Source organism: Bipolaris maydis (genome assembly GCF_028858645.1).
Source record: "Bipolaris maydis strain C4 unplaced genomic scaffold PSV08scaffold_2, whole genome shotgun sequence".
Lineage (NCBI taxonomy): Eukaryota > Fungi > Ascomycota > Dothideomycetes > Pleosporales > Pleosporaceae > Bipolaris > Bipolaris maydis.
This window is the reverse complement of record NW_027093858.1, coordinates 359,255-382,310: the sequence shown is the minus strand read 5'-3', so window position 1 is coordinate 382,310 and position 23,056 is coordinate 359,255. Positions and strand designations below refer to the sequence as shown.

At 51.4% G+C, this 23,056-nt stretch overlaps 8 protein-coding genes across 8 annotated transcripts; 3 read left to right on the top strand and 5 right to left on the bottom strand.

Moving 5' to 3' along the window:
• Window positions 1–2,410: 2,410 nt before the first annotated feature.
• Window positions 2,411–4,214, bottom strand: PSV08DRAFT_171069 (major facilitator superfamily domain-containing protein; the record flags this gene model as incomplete). The annotated part of the gene is made up of 3 exons (XM_014229548.1): window positions 2,411–3,581; window positions 3,632–3,991; window positions 4,045–4,214. 3 exons carry the CDS (start codon window positions 4,212–4,214, stop codon window positions 2,411–2,413), a joined length of 1,701 nt encoding a protein of 566 aa, XP_014085023.1.
• A 2,065-nt stretch (window positions 4,215–6,279) lies between these two features.
• PSV08DRAFT_383569 (uncharacterized protein) lies at window positions 6,280–8,415 on the top strand (the record flags this gene model as incomplete). Its single annotated transcript, XM_014229549.1, has 2 exons — window positions 6,280–6,904; window positions 6,986–8,415. The coding sequence occupies 2 exons, from the start codon at window positions 6,280–6,282 to the stop codon at window positions 8,413–8,415; spliced, it is 2,055 nt and encodes a 684-aa protein (XP_014085024.1).
• Window positions 8,416–8,597: 182 nt separating this feature from the next.
• Window positions 8,598–9,444, bottom strand: PSV08DRAFT_367888 (histidine phosphatase superfamily; the record flags this gene model as incomplete). Its single annotated transcript, XM_014229550.1, has 2 exons — window positions 8,598–9,180; window positions 9,266–9,444. 2 exons carry the CDS (start codon window positions 9,442–9,444, stop codon window positions 8,598–8,600), a joined length of 762 nt encoding a protein of 253 aa, XP_014085025.1.
• Window positions 9,445–10,011: 567 nt separating this feature from the next.
• On the bottom strand, window positions 10,012–10,672 carry PSV08DRAFT_243330 (uncharacterized protein; the record flags this gene model as incomplete). Its single annotated transcript, XM_066092301.1, has 4 exons — window positions 10,012–10,052; window positions 10,167–10,290; window positions 10,376–10,567; window positions 10,616–10,672. 4 exons carry the CDS (start codon window positions 10,670–10,672, stop codon window positions 10,012–10,014), a joined length of 414 nt encoding a protein of 137 aa, XP_065949706.1.
• A 916-nt stretch (window positions 10,673–11,588) lies between these two features.
• Window positions 11,589–12,710, bottom strand: PSV08DRAFT_398559 (acyl-CoA N-acyltransferase). The gene has a single exon (XM_014229552.2). The coding sequence runs from the start codon at window positions 12,516–12,518 to the stop codon at window positions 11,613–11,615; it is 906 nt and encodes a 301-aa protein (XP_014085027.1). The 5' UTR covers window positions 12,519–12,710; the 3' UTR covers window positions 11,589–11,612.
• A 108-nt stretch (window positions 12,711–12,818) lies between these two features.
• PSV08DRAFT_407006 (uncharacterized protein) lies at window positions 12,819–13,743 on the top strand. The gene is made up of 3 exons (XM_014229553.2): window positions 12,819–12,911; window positions 13,004–13,061; window positions 13,111–13,743. Exons 1-3 carry the CDS (start codon window positions 12,856–12,858, stop codon window positions 13,555–13,557), a joined length of 561 nt encoding a protein of 186 aa, XP_014085028.1. The 5' UTR covers window positions 12,819–12,855; the 3' UTR covers window positions 13,558–13,743.
• Window positions 13,744–14,027: 284 nt separating this feature from the next.
• Window positions 14,028–16,210, top strand: PSV08DRAFT_243327 (S-adenosyl-L-methionine-dependent methyltransferase; the record flags this gene model as incomplete). Its single annotated transcript, XM_014229554.1, has 5 exons — window positions 14,028–14,115; window positions 14,166–14,483; window positions 14,539–15,313; window positions 15,375–15,632; window positions 15,688–16,210. The coding sequence occupies 5 exons, from the start codon at window positions 14,028–14,030 to the stop codon at window positions 16,208–16,210; spliced, it is 1,962 nt and encodes a 653-aa protein (XP_014085029.1).
• Window positions 16,211–16,723: 513 nt separating this feature from the next.
• On the bottom strand, window positions 16,724–18,004 carry PSV08DRAFT_358619 (uncharacterized protein). The gene has a single exon (XM_066092963.1). The coding sequence runs from the start codon at window positions 17,985–17,987 to the stop codon at window positions 16,953–16,955; it is 1,035 nt and encodes a 344-aa protein (XP_065949705.1). The 5' UTR covers window positions 17,988–18,004; the 3' UTR covers window positions 16,724–16,952.
• Window positions 18,005–23,056: the final 5,052 nt, after the last annotated feature.

Below are 23,056 nucleotides of genomic sequence, written 5' to 3'. Positions count from 1 at the left end.
GGTTGCATCAGGCACCTTATGCTATCAGTGTGCTCCATCTCTGGTCCCTTTTGACATACGCATGTACGCACAAAGACGACGGTTTTCCATGTCGAGCAGCCTCGGAGCTGTCGCACAGCGCGCACTGCCGTGTCGTGTACGTGGCCCTCTTTCCATCTCATGTGAGACATTTCACCATGTCGGGGCCGCAGCATAATCCTGCTCATCAGTCTAGGGCTCTAGCGTAGTCGTCGAGGGAACAAGACAGAAGCCGCAGTCGTATCACAGACCTTTGCCTGGGTGTAGAGTCCCCGTCCGTCGGTAGGGCAGCTCCGCTTGGTGGATTAGCGGATATCAGCATGGGGCTTGTCCTTCGTTCGCATGACCGCTGGGTGAGCGAATTGGAGGAATTGGGCCCTGAAGGCCCTGCTCAGGCTGCTTGCAGCCATGCACGGGAAGAGCGAGACGGTGGAGCGGGGTGGTGGTGTTGCGAGCCTTTGACTGGATGTCGATGGAGATGTTAAGCGCCGGCCACCCTGACTGGGACTAGTGTGCAAACAAGCTTTTCGAGGCCCGCCCGCCTGGCCACATCCGATCCTGGTTGGCTGCAAATCTCCATCCAACTTCGCACACCGTCCAGTGCTGAGATGCACTACTACAGCATGAGCGTTGAGCTCGCCGCAAAGCTCGGCACATGGCTTCAAGAAGTAATTGGAATACTTGGTCAAGAGCTTCACCATACCGCCGAGCTTCGGCTGTCTTTCCGCTCCCTGACCCAAGCACCTGTATGCACACTAGCGAATGTCACCAGTCCGAAATGCCGCTTTGCGAGCTCGCATTCGTCAAACGTCCAAGAAGCGGTCACGGCTCGGCATCAATATTCGTACACTGGTCCGAGACGACGAAGATTCCATGATGCAGTCACTGCCTCAACGTCATCGCCTCGGCGGCCCAAGATGTGACCATTTCGTGTCTGATCTCTACTCAACTGAGTAAAGCAGAAACAACCAGTCCATCACCGAGCAACCGTTAGCCGCTCTCTGGACCCTTTCGAGGCCGCCCCGCACGTTAATGCACATGGAAGATGCCTAACCGCCAGCCCTACGATCTCAGTCCGCCCCAAGGCTATTCGATTAGGGCTGGAGGCTTGAAGCTGTCAGCCCAAAGTGCCGGATTTTCAGGCACAGCTCGCAATCCAGACTCGTTACGCGCTCGCCCATTGCGCAATGTGTCGCTGGTGGCTGCAACTCTAATCGAACATGCTATATCGCCGCATCTTAACGAACCTCCCCTCGAGCTTGCAGATTATGCGCATCGTGGGCGCTTGGATGATGTCGTGGGCGTCTAGATGGGCCGCGGGGCGCTTTGGCCCGTTTCGAGCACACTGTTGCTTGCTCGTGCTGCTTGGCTATGTTCCCAACTTGCTTGCACACCAGACGAACGTGGGGGGTTTGCGCGAGCCGAGCGCGCATGCCCTCAGTTCAGTACGGTGACAGCTTCGCGAAGCGCTGATAAGGACATGGCAGCTGCAATATGTGAACACAGATGCAATAGCACTTTCCCGTACGTATCCAATGCGAGAGACGCACCCTTTCAGTCCATGATCACCGCCCCTCTCCAGCACAACAGTCGATTACTCTCACCGGCTGAATGAGCACTCCTCGTACTCGAGACTCGTTCAGCATCTCGGGTTCCGTGTTCCCTCGATGCACAACGCCACTTAGGACGCAGTGTACTCTAGTCATCTTACCTGCAGCAAATGTTTTGAAACTTGCGTCCAATCAGAATACCGCATGGGCCCGAGCCAATGCAGTGCAACCCACCTCACGTGTGCAAGCTCATATATTTGCCCTCCAGGCTACTGGATGCTGGACTCTAGCCTTTTAAAAAGCTGTTTGTGCGGGTCCAAGGGTTCTTCTGTGTGCACCGTGACACTGTATCGGGATATGTCGTGTTACCTTGCTGATAAGAGAACATGTGTGGGTGCGCAACTATTCTTGGGTCCTTTTTTCTCTCGCACCTTCGCACCTTATATTGACAGCAGTGTCGTAGGCAAGGGAGGGCAATGAGTGATAATAATACGCATGTTATACATGAGTCTACGAATAGCTGTTCCACGGGTTTGCGCTTTCGTTGCGGGTACTTTTGCACGACGCGGTATCAATTACTCCGCATATGCAGCTACTCGGTTCCATTTGTCCGTAGGTATTATCGTGGGAAGCCCCATTGCTATTTTCAGACTTTGGCCGTGTTGTTACTGTCGACAGCATACTCGACTGGAGGTCTCTCATTGTAGTGCATATAGACGACACGAAATAGTGGTTATGGTAATCAAGCAAGCAATGCAGTAAAATGAGAGCCGAAAAAAATATTTTGGCAATCTACAATAATAATAATAATAATAATCCATGGCCAATATGAATGCAAAACATTAAATCTCAGCATGCGTCGAGATACCCCATTTCTGCAAGAGGTTATGCCTGTGCCAAAAGCTCCTATACCGCTTTCCCCAGAAGAAGAAGATGGGTGCCGTAATAATCATGCCGCCTGCAACTCCTCCAAAGACGTAGAAAACCTCTGCAGGCCCGTCGGCGGCAGCCCAGTTGTTGACAAAGTACGAGAAGCCGTAGAACAAAAAGTTCTTGAAAACCATGTTGATGATGAAGACTTCGGAGCTGATGTCACGGAAGGCGTCGAGCACGTAGGAAGAGGCTGCGATACACGCAATGACGATGCCGAAAAGGTCCATGCCGTGGAAAAAGGCAGTGAGGTAGAAGGACGAGCCCTTTTGGGCAAAGTGGCCAAATAGGCACAGGCCAAGTACGATGGTTACGGATGGGATCATGGCCAGGAGACGGTATTCTGGCTCGTAGACACCGTTGTTCTTCTTAGCACACCATTTGATCAGAGGATCATAAAACATGCCGATGAAGACGGAACCAATGAGGCCTCCAAGAAAAGGGCCGAGGGAGAGGTAGCCGACTCCAGCTGTGCTGAGCAGGTAGGGCGGTGCCTGGAAAATCTGGGCCATTACGTATGACTGTGCGACAAAGTAGGCTGTCAATCCACCGGTTACGATGACCATCCACAGAACAGCCATGTTGGTGCAGACGGCAAAAGGCGCAATGACGAGCTGGAGAAGGTTATCGTCGGAGTAGGTTCCTGTGAAGATAGCCAGCGATTGAACATAGGTCTTTTTCGGAGGAATGATGGAGCGTGAGGTAGTGTTTGTCACGGCCTTTTCAAAGTCATCGCTTCCTTCCTTCTCGCTGCCACTCGCTCTCTTTTGTTTCTCATTCTCGATAGCAGCAAGCTCGGCGAGGTTTTCGTTGGAAAGCTCGTCAATGTCGTAGCGGTGGTCGCGGTTGTAATTGGTTTCGGGGACGAAGAAGTAGAGCAGGGGAAGCTCGATAGCGACAAAGGGAACAAGAATGTAGAAAAGGTAGCGCCAGCCGAGGTTCGTTGCAATGGGTCCGACGATGATGGCCGAGAAGTTGGATGTAGCTCCGAGGATGAATTGGATGAGTGTCATGAAAGCTCCGCGTTGGTGAACAAAGAATAGGTCACCAATCATTGAGACAACGAGGGATTCAAAAGCGGTCCTGGTGACAAGTCAGCATGGCTTGACAGGCGCGCATGTATCAAAACTTACACAGAGCCACCTTGAATGATGCGTCCGGCCATGAGGCCCTTGTAGCTGTTTGCGGCACTGCAGATGACAGTTCCGAGTAGGCCGAAGAACGCGGCAAGAATGAGCTGAGGGCGCTTTCCGTACTTACGAGACAGCGCGTTGACTATAGGCCCAATACTGCCGGTAACCAGTAACATGTATCCTGAGATGAGGGTAATGTCACGAACAGACTTGTTAAAGGTTTTCGCAATGACCACCAATGCGGGAGACAGGAGAGGGGAAAGCACGGCAGCATAGAGGACCGAGCCATAGCCCACAATCATCATAATAACGAGCTTCTGGGTATACGGCCAGTTAAGTGGATCATTCGGATCTTCAGACCTGTTTTATTTGTCAATCCTGCTTGTTGACTATGGTATACTGATCAGACTCACGGCTGTGGAATGAGAATAATTTCTGAATCTTTGCCAGTGCCACGTTTCAGTCCGGCGGGGGGAGCGCCTCCTTCAGGGACACTGGTCAGAGGATTTTGATCCTCACTCAAGATCACGGTTGCTGGAACATGAGCAAGGTGCTTATCCTCGAAGATTCCTAGGAACCCCATGATGTGCCACTATACCAGAGCGGGCGACTTGGGGGGAAAAGAAGGCAATTAACAAACAAAGGTATGGTGCGAGGTTGCACGGATCCGAACTGAAAATAGTGACCTCTTTGAGGATCTCAACGTGCAAAAATCTGGGGCAACACGCACGTTAATAAGGATATGCGGTTCCCAGTCACTGTCCAAAACATCCGTTGTCGATCAGACCAGGGTGACATGCCCCAACTGGTGGTCTATTACCTAGAACATGTTCAGCGAAACACCCCACACAATTCTTACCCTGATCGCAAAGCGAGCCCCACCCAAGGGTGATCGACAATTCATTTGTTTTCGCAGGACAAGATTGAGGAAACGGGCCTATAAGCATGTGAACGTTGTTACTTACAGGGAAACGGTAGCGCGTCTTCTGTGTTTGAAGGCACCGTAGGGCCGCATTAAAAGTCCCAACATATGGGTAACCCCGGCGTTAGGTGTATTTAGCCTGTACTGCAATGCTGTCTGTCAGCAGTGTGCAGAGCTGCATTCTAACCAAAGTCACTTCTGAATGAAGCAAAGATATGAGAGATGAAGAGAACATGCTGCGTACCGACGCTTTCCCCTCGCTCAACCAACTGCCATGAGCCCCAGACGAGTAGCTCGGCTACCCCGGATTTTGCGGAGTGTGAGAGCACGTTACTTAGATACCCCGCAAAAGCCCCACAGCTTCTGTTACACGTATCACAGTGTGAAGACGGGATCAGGCTTGGCCCATCAGCGCCACCATAGTTGCGTTGTACGCGGTCGATACATATTCTTACTCCACAATCTTTCGCATAACTGTGAGAAAAGCATGGGGTAGGCCTGAGACATTACGGATACAGCTATCGATTCCTTTCCTGCTTGCTCCGTGGGGCACAGGCCAGCCCACGGCAGTACAGTATCTCTGACCCTTTAGGTGGTTAGAAGCTCGGGGTACGCAAGCCACTACTATCCTGATGCGTGTGGCGTTGTGGGGGATTACGACGGATGGGGTTGCGAAAGTGTGGGGGCTTTTTCCCCGACGGCTGGTAAATCTGGGGTAATCTGGGGTACATAGGGGAGTACTATTACTGCCGTCATTGGACTCTTGGTCGACAAGATGATTGCGACATGACGACAAACTAATCCACAAGCAAAGGGGCGATGTGATACTCAACAGCCAGTAGACACGAGCTAACGGAAAACCCGGAGCGTATAGAAGACCTTGATCACCCGGCATTCTCAGTTGTATGTGTACCAAATAGAAAACTATGGTCGCTGTGAGGACACAGATCGCGACTGCGAACTCTAAACGCGAAACATGGGTTGATTAGGTAGTAATGTCTTTAGTACTAGATTACAGGAGATCGCTTTGGATGACAGTCTCATCAAATGAGTCGAGTCGTGAGATTGAAAGCTTCGGTACAGATGACGGTTTGTCCGTTCTTCTTTTCTATTTACACTATCAGCCAAACATAGCTGCGAGACGCTTCTTCCGGACTATCATTCGGCTGGCCAGGTGATACGTACGTATGCCATGGATCCTGTTTCTGTCTTACCCAGGTCTACGCCGATACATGTGGATGGAGAGTATGTGTGCTGATGTATTGCAGCTGGTACGATAAACGCGTTGAGAGGTAGCAGGGGAAGGTATCTTGTTTGGTGCTGGAGGGCTACTTCTGCCACTCTTCTCGAATCTTCCTTTCTAGATTTCTGCTTCATCGTTTCCGAACCATAGTTAGCATAAACGAGATGAACAGAAAAGCTGTGCCGAAAGGTGAGTAGCTGGCATACCTCTTGGGAGCGGCTATGGAGACTGCCTGATCAGATCGTCCCATCACCAGTTAGTACTCTGATCTCATTATCACCATCATCATGCGGTGCCGGAGTAAAGATTTGTTTGCCCGTGAGAAGATCACAACGCGATAGTGGACTGTCCGTGCTCCTCCGTCGTGCTTGCCGTTTGTGTTTTTACCCCACAAACATAGTCCTCTTACTCCATCCCTTGCATCCTCACGCCTGAAGAATCGGCCTGTCTTTACCAGTGATGGCACAACGCCAGGAATCTCAGATGGCATTCCAGTGTGCTATCTGTGATGAGGCCTTCATGACCAAGGCTGAACTAAGCCGCCATGCTGAAGCTCACTTTTGCCATACTACACCTCACTTCCGCCATACTGCACCAACCGGACTCCTTTGTGGTGTTTGCAAATGGGATTTTGATGACTCACATGCACTGGAGCTTCACCAACGACAAACCGGTCACGGCACGACTAATTTCTTCTGTGATAGATGCAACCAACGCTTCATCTCGCAAGAGAGCCTCGACGATCATCGCAAGCCGCCATCTGGGCGTGCCAATACGCTCAAGGAGTCAGAAGAAATGGCAGTCTTCTGCGATCGCTGTGAGAAGAGCTTCAGCAACCAGAAGCGCTTTAGCGAACACCGAAGCAACTTAGCGAATGCGTGTGCTGACTGGAGACACACACCGCCCAACAAACAGCCACAGTCTGCCTCAAAAGACTACATTGACTTAGACAAGCCCAAAGATGATTACAGTCAGGCCATTAATTCCTACGATGATCCCGCACAACAGTCAGATGCATCGACAAACACCAGCAACGGCGGACTACGATGCAAGAACTGCAAGAAGAGATTCCAATCCCAGGGTCATTACAACAACCACTTCCTGGCATGTACGCCAGCCGAGTCGCGCTTACAGTCTGATCATGTTATAGAAACTCACAGTAAAGAGCTCCAGACTACACCTTTCTCAGCCGAATCATGGCCTTTACCAGGGGCGAGGAAGAAGAAATCTGCTCGACGACCAAAAGATAAGGCCTCTAAGCAAATGCCAGTCCAGTCACTTACATCGGAACCGGGCAAACTTGCACTACCCCAAGAGCACCATGCCTCACTCGCCACTTCTGCTCCAGCTACCGACACTGGCACACACATCTGTAATGCCAACAGCTGCGGAAAGACTTTCAGGTCTGAGGCTGGTCTCAAGCAACACAAGATTGACATTCATGGCGTTGGTGGCCAGAAACTGGACATAAGCGGGCGCGACTCTTGGATGCTTAACGCGCGAGAAAGAGAACGATTGAAGCAAGAAGGTCTTCTACGGGCACCGTCTGGGCCGGCTTATGGTCATAAGGGTAGCAGCACTCTCACTCGATCCCCTCAGCCCCTTGCCTTCCGACCGCCCAAAGTACCTCCTGGAGAACGCCCTGCACCAGCACAACATCGTATGCCCCCATTTCAAGCAAGTGGTGCTCCAACCATCACAAGCATGGGTAGTGCAGCCGATATGGAACAGGCCAAGCAGATCCAAGTCCAAGCTCTACGTCTACTCATTCAGTCTGATATCTTCATACACTATGATGGCGGCATGACTGTTGGCGGTATCTGTTGGACCAGAATCTCTGTCGCGAAACAGCCAGAGGTCGTTGGCACGCTTGATAATATGTGCCACTTGCCTAAGATGCTTCAAGGCGAGTATGTGCCAGCACCGAAGACATTCATGGATGAGTACAAAGCCTATTACGATCTCGCCGACTTCGAGTCGTGCCCGGCTCGAGATCCAGGAAAGCCATGCTTGGGTGTCATTGCCCTCTCATGCAGCAAAGTCGTGCTTGAAGGTGGCCGTCTCGAAGTTGTCAAGATTGCAGCTATCGATCTCGTCACCTGCGGCATACTCATGAACCACCTTGTCTGTACCGATCCGCGCGCGCACGTCACCGACTGGCGTCCAACAGTCACCGGAATTTCCAGCTGGCTCGACATGGAAGCAGCTCGGCAGGCTGGATACAAGATCTTCAAAGGCTGGTCAGCAGCCCGGGTCGCCCTACAAAAATATGTTGATAGCGGGACGATCATCGTAGGGCACAACTTGCGCTCAAATCTCGATGCCTTGCGCATAGTTCATGGCCGTGCTATTGACATTGCAAAGGTGGTGGAAAAGGCAGCCAACGGTCCACTGAGCAAGGCACAGTTGGCTCTAGACAGCTTGTGCCGCGATTACACTGAAAGAAATCTGCCAAATCACGCTGTGCATGGCCGCGATTGTCTTGTGAATGCGTTTGCGATTCGTGAGTTTGTACTCTGGACTATCAAGAACAAGGAGAAGCTTGGGAAGATCGCAAAGCAAAAGAGTCTGGATTACCAGCGCATTCGACCTGCTGGGTATGGTACGATAGCGCCCTGAAAACAGAGTAGTCAGCGAGTGTAAAATGCGCCGCTCATATAATGTAATGGAGGATGAGGGGGGAAGGAGGAAGAATTGTGCATGTACACAAAAACCAGACCAGGCAGAATAGTAATGAAAATAATGTAATGTAATTCCCATGAAGAGAAGGTCATACGTGCATTTCCCCAGACGGACTTACCTTAAGCCTTTGCCTTTGCCTCCTCCTGCTCCTTCTCCACCACATCAACCACAAACGCACCACCCAGCAAAATCGCCGGCTCATCAATACTGTGATGCTCATAGCTCAGCGTGCCCACACCCCCAGCCTCAAGAATCAAACTCGGATTCTCCTCTAACCGCTTGCCCACCCAGCGTGCCGCGAGCGCCCTCAAAATATGTCCATGCGCCACAATCAGCACATCATTTGGTTTCCCGTCCTTACCAAATTTTCCCTTGTGCCACTTCTCCCTCAGCTCATGAATGAAAGCGTCAAGCCGCGCCGTCACATCCTCGGGACTCTCGCCGCCTTCGCACCCGTCGCGCCAAATGTCCCAGTCCGCACCTAGCCCGCGCTTCTCGCGATCTTGCTTGATTTCCTTTGTGATGCGGCCTTCATAGTCGCCGTAGTCCCATTCGCGGACTGCCTCTGTGACTTGTATCTTTGCGTGCGTGCGTATGTCGGGTTGGTCTTGTTGCGAGGACGAGGACCAGGGGTATCGATCTTTGCAGCCGAGGTTGAGGAGTTCGAGGGTTTTTTGGGCGCGGGTGCGGGGGGAGACGTAGCTGTGTTTATTTCATGTTATTTAGCGTTTTTTTTTTTTGCGTTAAGCGGAAGAAGAGGGGGGGTTAGAGAGAAGGTGGAAATTACATGTGAGCTAAGTTGCTGGGTACGATTAATCTGTCGTCGCCGACGAGGGCTTTACCCGTTGCTCGAACGCGCTTCTCGCCGTTTTCGGTCAGCGGAATGTCCGAGACGCCTGTGTGGCGGCCGTTGAGAGACCATTCTGTTTCCCCGTGGCGGATTATGAAGACTCGGGGGTCGGGCATCTTTTCTGGGCTATTTGTTTACACTTGTATTGAGAGAAGAGATGATGCGCCGTGTTGTTTTTTCAATTGCAAGAGAAATTGATGAGCAGATATGCACTGGAATAATGGAAATGCGGAACTGGGCGGAGCAGTAAAACAACACAAGTACAAAAGAAAGGCGAATCGAGCAATTGCAAAATATGCGGTAGCTGTCGGAACGACTGTTGATTACTTATGACGTCTTCTCATGTTGGTAATGGCGGGGCAGGCCAGGAACGCCATTGTTACGTTACCCCACCATGTCCCTCATCTGTGGGTGTAGTAAGGCTTGGTCATCAGCCTTACTCATGGAGCATGAATAGAAGCTATCACAGATAGATGAAAGCGTGTGGCCATACTTGTTGAATGATCAAAGAAAATTTGTTCATAGGCAATGGTGGACTTGGGAACTTTGAAGACATGTCAGATTCTGGGTGAGGTACCTAGGTTGAGGAAGGTGATAGCTTAAATGATAGGATGCGGAATGCTTGCTTGTATTTCTTGTGCTATCTGCTGCCGCGCATAGCAGCCAGAACTGACCTGCTATACTCATTCAGCACTAGTGTCTGCAACGCACTGGAAGTACCATTCTAGTCAACGTTAGTCTTAGCAACGCATGCTTGATTACAAGTATCTATACGCACCGTTTTGTTCCACACACTTTGCACCCTTTACGCACTGGGTGCAGCCTGTCCAGGGCTTACCGTCGTGCCAACCTCCACACTTGTAGTAGAGAGGCACGGGGCATCTAGTGCTACTCGGGCCGACCTCCTCAGTGGTAGTCTTGGTTGGTGGGACTACAGTCTTTGTGCTTGTTTTGATTGTAGTCTGTGAGAAACCCATTAGCTACAGCACTAACCACAGATGATAAGGAGTGGTTTGAGTCATGTAAATAGACAGATAACATGCTGACCTTTGTCGGGGTAGGGGTCGGTTCGGGCTTCTTGCTCGTTGTCGTCACTTTTGTTGTCGTTGTGGCTTTGCTCGATGTTGGCTTAGATGGCTCAGATGTGGGCCGACTGATGTTGTCGCTGCAACGTCCTCCAATACATGTTATGATGTATGTCTGGCGCGGCTCAAGTTGAGCTTTGTTGTCAGCTGGTACCTGTAGCAGGATTAGTGAAGCACATGTAGTAATGACACAGTCACATACGGCTACACAGAGTGCCAAAAGGCTCGCGTACAAAACGGCAATCGCGGGGAGATGCATAGTGGTGAGATAAAGTGAAGGGTAGTAAGCAAGTGATACAGTTTTGATTGTTTGACTGAGAGCCAGGTCGATTTACATTGCGAGCATCTTATATAGAGTTGTGGTTTCGACTGTAGGATCAAGCAACATGGCTTAGTTCTGAATTCTGGTTGTCCGCGGCTTCATTGTCAAGAGCATTCCAGCTAGACCAGAACGCCATACGAGGTCTGGCTAATTTGTCTGGGTATTCACCGATATTGTGGCTACACGATGGATGCTGAGCATCCGACGCGCATGAGAGGTCCTTGTGCACTAGCAGAAAAAAAAAGATACCTCTGGAGGAGTTTATGATTGAGAATGCAGTCTAGCACCGATGAAAATAGCAGCCTAGGCATCCCAAAGACCATGATTATGATATCAACTATGTTGAGATGGTCCATAGCGTGTTGCCTGTTTTGTGAACGAGTAAACTCATCACTACCTGACTCAACTTGATCCATTATTCAAAAGGTCGGCTATATCCTCAAATCCTTTGCAACTGACGTGGATTCTATTCTTATCGGTTTTCGAGGCGGTTGGGCGGGAAGGTGTTTTAGCCGCAAATTGAGAATCAGGCCATCCTTGTCTACTTAACAGTCCCACATAATGCTTGTGGTGCTTATGGAAGATATTATTCTGCACACGGCGCATGAGCAGATTATCCGATGCAAGTAGTGAGGGCGAATCGGGGCCTAATGCGGGAAATCCGAGTTGCAACGAGGAAACATGCCTCTGGGCGTACCGTGATGTTGGCTCGGCTGAATATACAAGTGGAAGAGCTGATGCGCAATGGAAAGATCCAGATTACCGGGTCCAGGTAACTCGAGCAAGGTCTAGACAGTCAAGGCAATCAGACTATCAACGGGCTTTTTGGTAAGGGTGGGGAAGAGCCAGGGTCTAGAGCAAGACCAGAACCCTAAGCTCACTCGCCAGTCAACCCATCTTTTTGCAAGACACTAGGATCCAATAAATCTCCCACGCCTATCCACTTGCGCACAAGGAGTGCGCCTTGCGGTCTAAGCTTCCTGTAATATCCCTCCTCTTTGCCCACGATTTCGAAGCTCCGCTTCTTGTACCATTCCATGCCCTCCTCATTTGCCTCCCATACGTGCGCTGTGACTGAGCGCACGCTATGAAGGTCCACGGCTTTTTTCACGATGGCTTGTAACAGGTGCATAGCAATGCCGTGGGAACGATAGGGAGCGAGTACGCCCAAAGTAGAGATGTATAGTTGCGAAGAGGGAAGGAGCCGACACCGCACAGCACCAACAAGGTGCGATTCCTCTGCTGAAGGCTCACTAGCTTCACCTGCAGGAGACGAGTGCCATACTGCTACGAGTGTGATGCCGTGGTGCGGTTCCGTCATAGTCTCCTTGTAAAAGGACTCTGGGTACGATATCGGCAGGGTAAGGGTGTTTAGGCGCTTGAATGCTGGCATGAGGTCTTCGGTGAGTGGCACAAGTTTGACGTTGGGTGGCAGAGGACGAAGGGCGAAAAGCTGTGATTTGGGGGGCTGCTGGACTGGGAGAATATTAGGGGAGGGTATTGTCGAAGCAACAGGAGTGACGGCGCGAGATGAGCGAGGGCTCTTCTTCGATTTGGGTCGCGAAGGCGCTTGCAGGAAGTCATCAGGGATGTCATTCCAGTTCTCCATGGCAGAGGGGGTCGGTGTGGTGGTAAGGGGCGCACCGGTTGGAGCAGAGGCCGACTTTGGGGGAGGAGGTGGACGACTGGTCTTTGGTGGCACAACTAGAGGCACATTCGGAGGCTGCTGGGGCTGCTTTTCGGAGCTGGACTTTTTCAGCCAGCTGGTCAGCGAAGACTGCATGGCGGGGTGGCGGGAGAGGGGCGAGTGTGGTTATTAGAGAACGGGTGCAGTTGGAAAGACTGAGGAGAAAGTTGTAATGAATGGCTTGAGAGAAATGAAGCGAGCTCAAAGGAAGGTACGATGCATGAAGTGCTGGCGGTGAAGAGCGGGGGTGTCGCTATATACAAAAAGCCAAATGTCGCGATAGTTGCATGATGTTTTCCCAGCGCGCCCGACCATGGAGGGATGGCGTGCAGGGATGGCGGCTAGCGTGCTTTTGTGAGCCAAGCCTCAACTCGGACTTCTTCGACTAAGTGCATCATCGCTCAACGACGCCCGCCGTCCCACCATCGCAACAATGGGTGCCGAGAACTCGAAACCCTCGTCTGAGGTCAAGCAGCATGTCTTCTCCCCGTATGTACATGTTCGTCCAACCAATGGCATCCCCCGCGCGCCATGGGCCCAGCGACAAGAGTGACGTCGGGTGCTGACCAGTTTGCGCGCAGAGATCACCCCGTCAGCTTCTCCAATGAGCTGGTCGGTTCGCTGCAGAAGAATCCTTTCGTGCGCGCCCTCCAGATCAACATACCCGGCAGCGACTGACTGCGAACAGACAGACTCGGCACGGTCAAGACAATTGGAACTTCAGTACCAGGAACGTCTGACAGCTGAACTCGAAAAGCTGCGCGCCCAAGAGATTCAGAACTTCAACAAAATCAGCGAAACCTTGTCAGAAGAGATCCAGCAACCCAGCGAGCCCTCACTTGTCGAGAAGATCCAAGACGCCACATCCAGCAGCTCCACGCTGGCTGAGAAGCAGAGACAAAAGGACATGAGCAGGGACAGCGTTACCAAGGAGATTGAGCGCCTGAAGGCCAAGCTCGAGCAGAGAAAGAAGCTGGAGCAGGCCGACGCGGACGTGACAAAGGCAAAGGAGGCCGTGGTCGAGTGTCTAAGGACCCACGACCGTCGCCCGCTGGACTGCTGGAAGGAGGTAGAGGCTTTCAAGCACGAGGTCGGCCGGCTGGAGAAGGAATTTGTGCACAAGACAATCTCATGAGTGACGTCACATGCATATTCTTCTGCACGAGCGTCGAGGCTGGCATTTTCTGTATAGATAGATAAAGCGCGGTGAATTACCCTGGACGTCTTCGTCGTTCTTAGACTGACTGTGCAACTTGACTCCCGGTCTATGTATCTGCTATTTCCCTACTCGTCAATGCTCCTTCCAAATTAGTTTGCCTTGCCACATTCACCTTCACTGCAAAGCGGCGTCTGTGGCTTGTTCCCTTCACTTCACACTACATTAGTGGGGCTGTCTTTACTCCTCCGCTACTGCAAAAACCACGCACAAACTCTTTACTATCACCTCTGGCCGAACACCTCACCACCACACAAATTGACAGTCTTGCGTAGAACAAAGCTGACAATAATCAATTCATTCTCACCTCTGCTTTTCAACACCAAGCACTTGTGCAGCATCTCTACAACTTCCTCGCTACAACCTCACTACAACAGTTACACACAGCCATGTCTGCGACACACCCCTATATCCTCGACGACGACGATGACAGGCCCACAATCAATGAGGAGAGTGACTTTGATCTTATCGACTATGGTAAATCACCCCCCTGGATATCTTTCATCTTTTACTGATGCTCTAAATAGACTCTAACGATGAGGAGCCCGAGGTTATCTCTCATAGGCAATGTGCTAGCTCAACTGCCTCTGCGCCTGACCTTCTAAGAGCGCCTTCTCTTCAGCACTCAGAAGTCGTGATAGAAAGTTACCGCTTGGGTAAAGGTCTAGTTATTAGACCAGAGTCAACAGTAGAGTTGCATGACCACTTGACACATGAAATCAATACCAGGCATAGTGGTGATTTCCTCCGCGTCAAGTTCATAGTCATGAACTTGGAGACAGATGAGGTTCGGCTCCGTGGTCAGCGAATGCGACGCGTTAAATATCTTGGCCAGTTATTCGATTGTGTGTATAGACGTTCTCTCTACATACACCAAAGTTGACACTAATACTTTCAAAGGGAAGTTAAATGAGCTCGCAATGGTACTACGTATCAAAGAACAAGACGACCGCGCTCCACTCGTCGCGGGACTAGAGGACGTCAACATCGACGAAGTGTATCGCATTCGCGAATGCACATTAACAAACAAGCCATATCCATTCGTCAGTTTCCGAACTTGTGGAAAATTGTCTGTTCCTTTTGGCATGAGCCAAGAAGAAATAAAGTTCCAAATCTTCCATGCGGGAAGACTAACTTGCAGAGTTATGAACATACAATACATAAATAAACACGGAAAATCATACAGTGGGGTCGTCAGATATCTATATGCTAAAGAGGCAGATAAATTTAGAGACGTGGAACAGTTGACGCAAGCTGGTGGATCTCGAAAGACTGCAATCCCAATCGGAATTGAAGATTCAGACGATTGTGTAGTTGTTACCAAGGATTGCTTTACTTCTAGGAACAAGAAGCGCAGTAGGCACGCCGATTCTTCTGGTTCGGCTACTCGAAGAAGCAAGCCAAGATTCAGTAGCAACAGAGACCAGATAACCTATGGAGACGTATATTGTGGAGTCGGTGGTGGATCTCAAGGCGCTTTGCAAGCGGGTTACTCAGTTGCTTGGGGGCTGGACAAAGATGATCGCGCTATTGAAGCTTACAGGCTGAACCACCGTGGTGCTTATGCGTTCAAGATGGATGCACATAATTTTCCGCCACCAGGCATCAGCCAGAAGGCATGGAGGGTAGATGTCCTCCATCTGTCCCCTCCGTGTTGCTATTGGAGTCCTGCGCAGTAAGTGCTCTTGCTTCTTGTCCACTACTTTTAGTACGTACTAATATCATGCCTCTACTAGTACTCAACCAGGACCGAATGACCAAGCAAATTACGAGTCGCTGTATACCGTCGGTCCAATCTTGAAGAAAGTGAAGCCTCGAGTGGCAACTCTGGAGCAGACCTCTGGTTTGTTAACAAACCGAGAACACAAACGGAACTTTTTCACGCTGCTCAATGATATTGGGCAGGCTGGATATGACTTGCGGTACAAGATCCAAGACTTGTCAGAATTTGGTCTCGTGCAGCAACGTAAGCGACTTCTTATCATTGCTGCTAGGTATGTACTTGCACTATACTTTTCTAGTTCCTGTAGGCTAATGTCTTATACCTAGGCGCGGGATGCCTTTGCCACCTTTCCCCAAACCCACACATGGGCCTCCCGGTAGCGGCTTCAAGGATCTTATCACGATTGCGGATGCGCTCCTGCCATTGAGGCGTCCGGGGTATGAAGCCAGGACCGACACCTATAACCAACCTCGTTTCTTTGCTTCTGCCAAAACACCATATAGTGTAAATTCGTACCTGAAAGGGTGCATAACGACCGGAGGAACTACCGCATATCATCCCTCTGGCACGCGGCCCTTCACTGCAAGGGAACTATCTCTTCTTCAGAGTTTCCCGCGCACTTATCAGTTCACTGGGTCAAAAAGTGAGGCGACGAAACAGGTGGGAAACGCTTTCCCCCCCATAATGGCTCAGGCTTTGTACCGCAGCATCGCCAAAACCTTGAAGGCATATGATCAGGGCCTGATTGGAGCGGAAAACGTCGAAGAGCTTTCCGAACATGGCGAAGAGATCATCAACTTACTCAGTGATGACGATGACGATGAAGAAATTGAGATTCTCAGTGACTGAGCCGCCACAAGATATCTGGGCTTGTGCAACCGAACAAAGACCGAGCGCAAACATGTGCATGTCAAGGAATGTAAATCATTTCAATGTGGATCTTTGAGGACGGTTTCATGCTTCTCGGTTGCATGCGGGGTTCTCTAAAGGGTTTACGTCAAAGGGTGATCTTCTGGAAGCCAGTGCAGACTAGGTAGAAAAAAGAAAGTCCCCCGTTTTCTTAGTTCACAGATCGCCGCCATCCCGACGCCAGAAGGAAGTCCTACACGCTAAAGGTGTTAGTGGTTTCCGTCGATGCGTCATGTCATGGCAAAGTCTACGCGAGAGGACCGGGTGGACATTCCCGGGTTTTGTATCGTCGTACAACAAAAGATGGTTAAGCTTTTCACTATCGTGTGCTATGGCTGTAGATCGTTTGTACATGGTGCTTGTGACCAGAGTGGATTTTCTTTTCGTTGTTTGCACGAGGTAATCTGCATATTTGTGCAATGAACCAAAGTAGAGATGATCATGCAAAAAAGTAAAAAAAACCATATAGTTATGATAAAATAAACAATAACTCCTAATTGGATATCCCTCCCAAGAATACACCTGTATGCAGATAGACGCGCCTCGATGCGAGCTTCGCTAAACCATGTTTTAGACCTAAAAATAAAAATAAAAGGACCTTCCGCCAGAAAAAAAAGGTAAACAAGCATGACACGGACATATTCCTCGAGAAAGCGGAGATGAAGGGACAGAAGCCATGGTATCAGACGGAAGAAGAAGAAGAAGGAGAAGAGAAGGCAAAAGCGGGTATCAAGGTAACAGCGCCCTGGTCGGGAATGTCGTATGCGTCGTCGGCGCCGGCGTCCTGCTTAGCAGCGGCCTTGAAGCGGATGTCTGACCTGACATCGAGCACCTGGCCGGCTAGCTCGACCAAGTTCTGGCGACACAAGACCTTTTTCAGGACAACAAAGTCAAAGTAACTTTCCGGAAAGTCGAAATGAAGAGCCATGTCAGCGACGTGCAGGCGGGCTAGCGCCTTTCGGAATAGTGGATTGGTATCGGCCATGTAGAAGCCTGTTAGTATTCGCTGGGCCTCTAGCCTGTCGTCGTTGTCTTTGCTGGCCGTGTTGGTGGTATTGCTGGTGGTGGTGGCAATGTCATCACCAGCACTGGCAGTAGTAGTAGTAGTACTACTGCTGCTGCTGCTATCATTGCTAACGCTGGCAACAACAACAACCGTCTCGTCGAGATAGCGTCGCGTGTCGGCGCACAGCTTGAGGCTCAACAGGCGCGTTTCGACGGCGGAAAGGAGATAAGATAAGCTTGTGCTGTAGCGCTGCGCACCGACGCACACGGGTTTCCAAATGCCCGTCCGCCGGTCGCGAATCGTCTGCATGCTGCGTGGGTAGTAGAGCAAATCTATCTCCAGGTGCCGGACCAGTGGGAGATCGCGGAGTTGCAGTGGCGGCTCAAAGGCGCCGGACCCTTGTTCCTCGTCGTAGTCGTCATCGTGCTCTCCGCCGGCCTGACTGTCGCTCCGTGCTGGTGGTGGTAGTGGCGACGACGATGGTGGAATCGATGTGATGTAAAAAGTGTTTTTGCCAAAGAAGACGGATCGTGCTTCGTGGTGGATTTGTCGGTTTGTTCGTAGAATGGCTGTGTGCAGGTCGTATGTTTTGTCCTGTCGCGCGAGTTGGCCTTTGAGAGGTGTCGAGGCGACGAGCAGGTGCGAGTAGATGTTTATGCGGAGTTCGGGTGGAAGCATGTCCAGAAACGCAGAGTGTGTTGTGGGAGCCATGATTGGATGTTTTTTTTCTGGGCGGACCTGGGGAGCCATTTGTTCAAGTATTTGACGGGAGAGCCTGGCCCAACGTTTTGGCGTAGTTGTAGCACACTTATTTTTCTCTCAGTGTGACGGTATATATATGTTTGAATTGTTGCTGATAGGATCTGGACGGAAGGACGGTTCAGGCAATAATAAGTCAGATCCTTCACAAGAAGAAAAAAACGACACCCCAATCCCTGAAGTTTGTGGCGACTCACTCAGACACCAACAATTGATTATGAAAAACAACAGCGCGGCACCCCTGGTTCTTATCCTCTTCCTTCGATGCGGTCCGCGCCATCAAGTGACCCCGTCCACATCGTCATTCTTTCCTAAGCACGTCCAATTTGTAACGCTTGATTCGCTCCACCTAGCGTTCTAGGAACGATATAGCCAGGAAGCCCATTGTCGGCAATGTTTAGGAACCCTACCAGCAAGACGTCCATGCGCCCAAACACGCCCTCCCAAATAGCCCCTCTAGACTCCACCACGCTTGACTTGCGGATCACCGATGTCCACAGGGATTAATTAGACGCGATATACTATGGGCAAGCTAGTGATGCCGGATGCATGTAGCCTGGCGCTTGTGTCTGTCCAGGAAAAGATAAAACTATGGCCGATGGTTCGGGAACGCAACTGCTGGGGAGGGCATGTCGAGCGGCTGACAAGGCCCTTTGTGCAATGGCCTTTTGATCAAGCAAGAATATGCGTAGTCAAATTCCTAGTGCGTTTCTGGAAACGATAGAACAAGACAACGCGCCCACACTGCCTTCCCCCCCCCTCTCTCCCGGCGCGGAATTGGTTTCACATATCAGCTACGCCAATAGTTTCGTATCCCAGGCTTTCCGAAAGTACTTTAGCGACGGATGAGTACGCACGAGCTTAGTTTTTTCTTCCCTGACCAGCCGTTTTTTTTCGGCGGCAATACAGTGCTTGCTCGAGACTAAAGCAAATGACCGAACCTGTGTATCCCGTCGCCATATGTCAGCATGGTGCCACGTCCGTATGTACACATACGAAAAGTGTCAAGCTATCTGTCCAGCATGGAGGCCTGTCCACGACTACTGTACGGCCGTACATCGATCGGTCAAAAAGTCTTGGGACCTAAACCGCGCTCCCCCTCAAATTTACCCAATCGGGCAGACTCGAGTAAACTGCAGCGTGCCCTGGTTTTTTCCTCTAAAGGCATCTTTCTCTTTGTTTTCGGCCGAAAGCACCGAGCAAGCGGCGGCGCGCCAACGTGTACTGCCTGTCCGCTTTGAAATGTTCCGCGCCCATCTCCCATGAGCCATTCGATACGCGAGATTTCCAAGCCGGACAAAAAGGCTCAGAATAATTGGTCCCTTTTCTGACAGTTAGGTAGTGTATGTAACCGCTCCAAGGTTCAGCCTATGTCGATTTCGTTCAGTGTGGCTATTTAGCTGGTGTAAGCAGGTACCAAGGGCGATCTGGGACTAGTGGTAGTTTGGCAAAGGTTAAGCACGCAGCTTGGGGGTGGCTAACCAGCAAAAAATCACAACTCGTTGAAGAAGCTGTCGACGCCACAGAGGCGAACGGGAGCGCACATGGAGCCCTGTGGGGATCAACACGCCAGAAGACTGGCTGCAGTCGTGTTCGCGAATGACAGTCAAGCCACAAACATGTTCCCAAACAACGACTAGAGTATCAGTCCAGAGGAGCGTTTTGCGCCAATCCAAGCAGCCTTAGGCCTCATCTTCTCCACTCGACTGCCGCAGAAGCCGACGGCATGCCCTGAGTCGAGGCGGGCATCATCATGTTTCTGATGAATGTACAGATTAGAGAGGCCGAAAGGCTCACAAGCTTGTGCTCATTAGGCCAATCAAGACAGTTATGGAAGTATGGATGTACTATAGCTTAGATGCCTGGCATGCCGATCAGAGAAACCTCCGAGCCAATGCCGCAGCCCTGCAGCGCGCTCTTTGCTCTGTATCGTTGTATCTTCGGCAAGCCGTTGGTTCGTTCACTCTGAACCCCCGTCGTCGGGCGCTTGGGGCGCGCCATCACCCGTTGCCTCGCTTGCAAGGGCAGGGAAGAATGGCAAGGGAGAGCAGAGAGAGAAAAGAGGACGGGTCGTGTGGCTGTCCAATGTGCGCCGCCTCGCCCCCCTTCTTCGTCGTCGTCGTCCCCCCACCATGCGTCCGGATATGATTCCGCCCGCACAGCCCACACACAAGGGACAGATCTCTGCCTCTCTTCGTTCGCCGTGCATCGGGCATCCAGAAGCGCATGCTAGGATCGGGCCGTTTGGGTGGTGTCCACGCAAGAGAAAGACAGAAGAAGCTGGCTAGAAGGGGAATGCGTGAGGGTGGATACCAGGACATGCGCGTGCGCGTGTGTATGTGTGGGTAGTGGTGGTGGTGATGCACGATGACAGGAAGGCAAGCCGAACGGCTCCTTGGATGTGGAAAATGGGGGAGTCTTCGTGCGTTCACACTGTTGCGTGGTATGACGCCAGAATCGTACGATATGGACAACAAGCACCCCCGCGTGCAATGGGTTCGTCAACGCCTTTGGCATGGTGCCGGTTACCTGCAGAGCCAAGCGTGGCTACATAAGGAACGACCCTGATCGGCAGCCGGTCAAACCAACATCATGGGCTTGGGAAAGCAACAGCGAATTGCACAGCCCGAGTGACATGCCACCGACGGGCGGTCAGCGGAATAAAAGGCACTGTGGGCGGGCTTCCGATTCGTGTGTCGAGAGTCATGGCCGATGCCGCTGGGCGCGTCGTCAGCGTCAGACGGGAGAACGTCGGCCAGACCATGTCAACACTGTGACTGCTCCATTTCCGCCGTCAACTAAGCACAATGGCTCCCACTCCAAGTGCTTCCGATGGCATGGCGTTGGTGTAGGCACAGCAGCGGGTGCGATAACGCACTCGAGCTGGCTAAAGACGTTAGGCGCATTGGCAACCCCATACCCCCCTCTTCCCCTCCCCTCCCCTCCCCACAATTCGGCACTTGAGCCTCAAAACGGTGCTGTCTCTGACTATCCTTCTAGAACACACCGAGACTATGGGGTGCATTCCAAGGCCAGAATCCAAGCAACAAACAACTAGCAAAGCAGCATTTCCGCGGACATACAGCCCACCGGACTTGCACTCAGCAAGTGCAGGGTTTAAGAAAAATAAGACTTGCCGCATACGTGCTGCTTTTTGCCCCCCCTCTCCTCTCTAACCACGACAATGGCACCTCCAAAACACACCCAAGTAATTCAACAGCCGTTGTTGATTCCCGAACCCATTTCGCCCAGGATGTCAAGACCTCTAGCTCCGCACATGAAGCCCAGCTTCTTTTTCATCAAACCCAAGCCCCCCAGCCCTCGTCCCCGCCAACCCTGTTCCCTTCGGTGCCCTGGGGCATGAACCGAGAACCTCCCACCCCTCTCGAGCCGCGTGCCACTCCTTCCAACCGAGCCAAACCCCAGACTCAAGACCAGAAAAAGAACGAAGAGCTGCATCTCGTCCTTTCTCGCCTTCTGAAAAACAGTAAGAAGAACCGGACATAGTAAGGGTTGTCCGACATCGACTTGTCCATTGACCCTTGATCCCTTCCCGTTCCAATTCACTACGGCCACCTCACTTCCCGCCCAGGCCCGCCATCAATCCACAGCAGAAATTTCAAACCTCCGTCCTAGATCCCGCAGGGGGCCGGGGAGTGGAATCAAATCCGCGAGATTCCGGGGGCGGGGACGTGTGTGTATGTGAAAACCATGTAAGATGCAGGTGCATAGAGTACAAGACATGGCGCGAATGGGGTCCAGGGGAACATTGTGCAAGTTACCAGACCACACCATTACCCAACAAAGCCTGGTACGGAAACATTGACCAGAGCGGGGATGTGTAAGATACCCTCGCCCGCGTCCACATCCGGAGTAAGCAGTATCAGGGACGGGAGCCAGAGATGCGTACGATACATGCGGGGTACTACATCGGCGAACAGTATCAGGGCCACGTTCCAAAAGGCGATATCCGACATCAAGCCAAGCCAATTAGTACTAGTGCCTGTAAAATACACTGTACATCCGATCCGGGAGCCAAAAAAAACAAGGACACTAATATCTTACATGCTTACGGCCACGTTCCGGCAAACAGCATAAGGGTCAAACCTTAAGGTGCAACCGCTGAGCTAACACATATGTGTAAGATACACACCTCCCTGCATCCGCGTTGGGCAACAAAAACAGGGATGTCTGTATCATACAACACCTTACCTACTGTAGTGTTCCTTCCCTCCCTTCCTCTCATCTTCGCCTCAACCGCACATACTATGTAAGATTTACCTGCACCCCAGCCTCATCGGTGAATCTCACCCGTATAGCGCACACGCATTTTCCCACCTACACATCTAATCCCCGCGATCTTGGGGATTTTTTTTCATGCAGCCGCACCCTTGTACGAGCTCCTTGCCCTGCACTCTTTCTCCGTAATTCCAACAAGGGACCGTGTGTACCTTACTTACACAACTTCCGTCCATGAGTCATCGCGCCGCGCCCTAGATCTGGGTTCCGCGCCTGGCGGAAGGGGGTGGCTGCTTACTTGTGTTTAGTAAGTAACATAGGTCTACGGTGTAGTCTAAGGACGTAGGGGACCACCCCCCCATGTTGTTGTACCTTGGACATTGCTTTCTCTCTTTCTTTCCATAGTCACACCGCACTATGCGTCAGATTCGGGTTCCGCGCCATATATGGCTTGACTTGCGTAGTAGTACATAGACAATCTTTCCCTGATCCTGACGTCCATTCCTCGATTACACGTGTACCAAAGAGGGGGCAGGGGGGGACCGCGTGTATAGGCACTTTTATCACGCAGCTACACCGCCAAAACCGCGTCCAGATTCGGGTTTCGGCGCCAGATCTGGCTTTGCTTTCGTAGTTGCCGTGCCCATGGCCATAGTTTACACGTGTAAGTTGGTCTACGGGGATCTGGGGGGAAAAAACGGTTAGGTTTGCGACGGGAATTTACGCATATCGCGTAGGGAGAAAAAAAAGGGATTGAAGTGAAGCTTTTGACAGTGATGAAA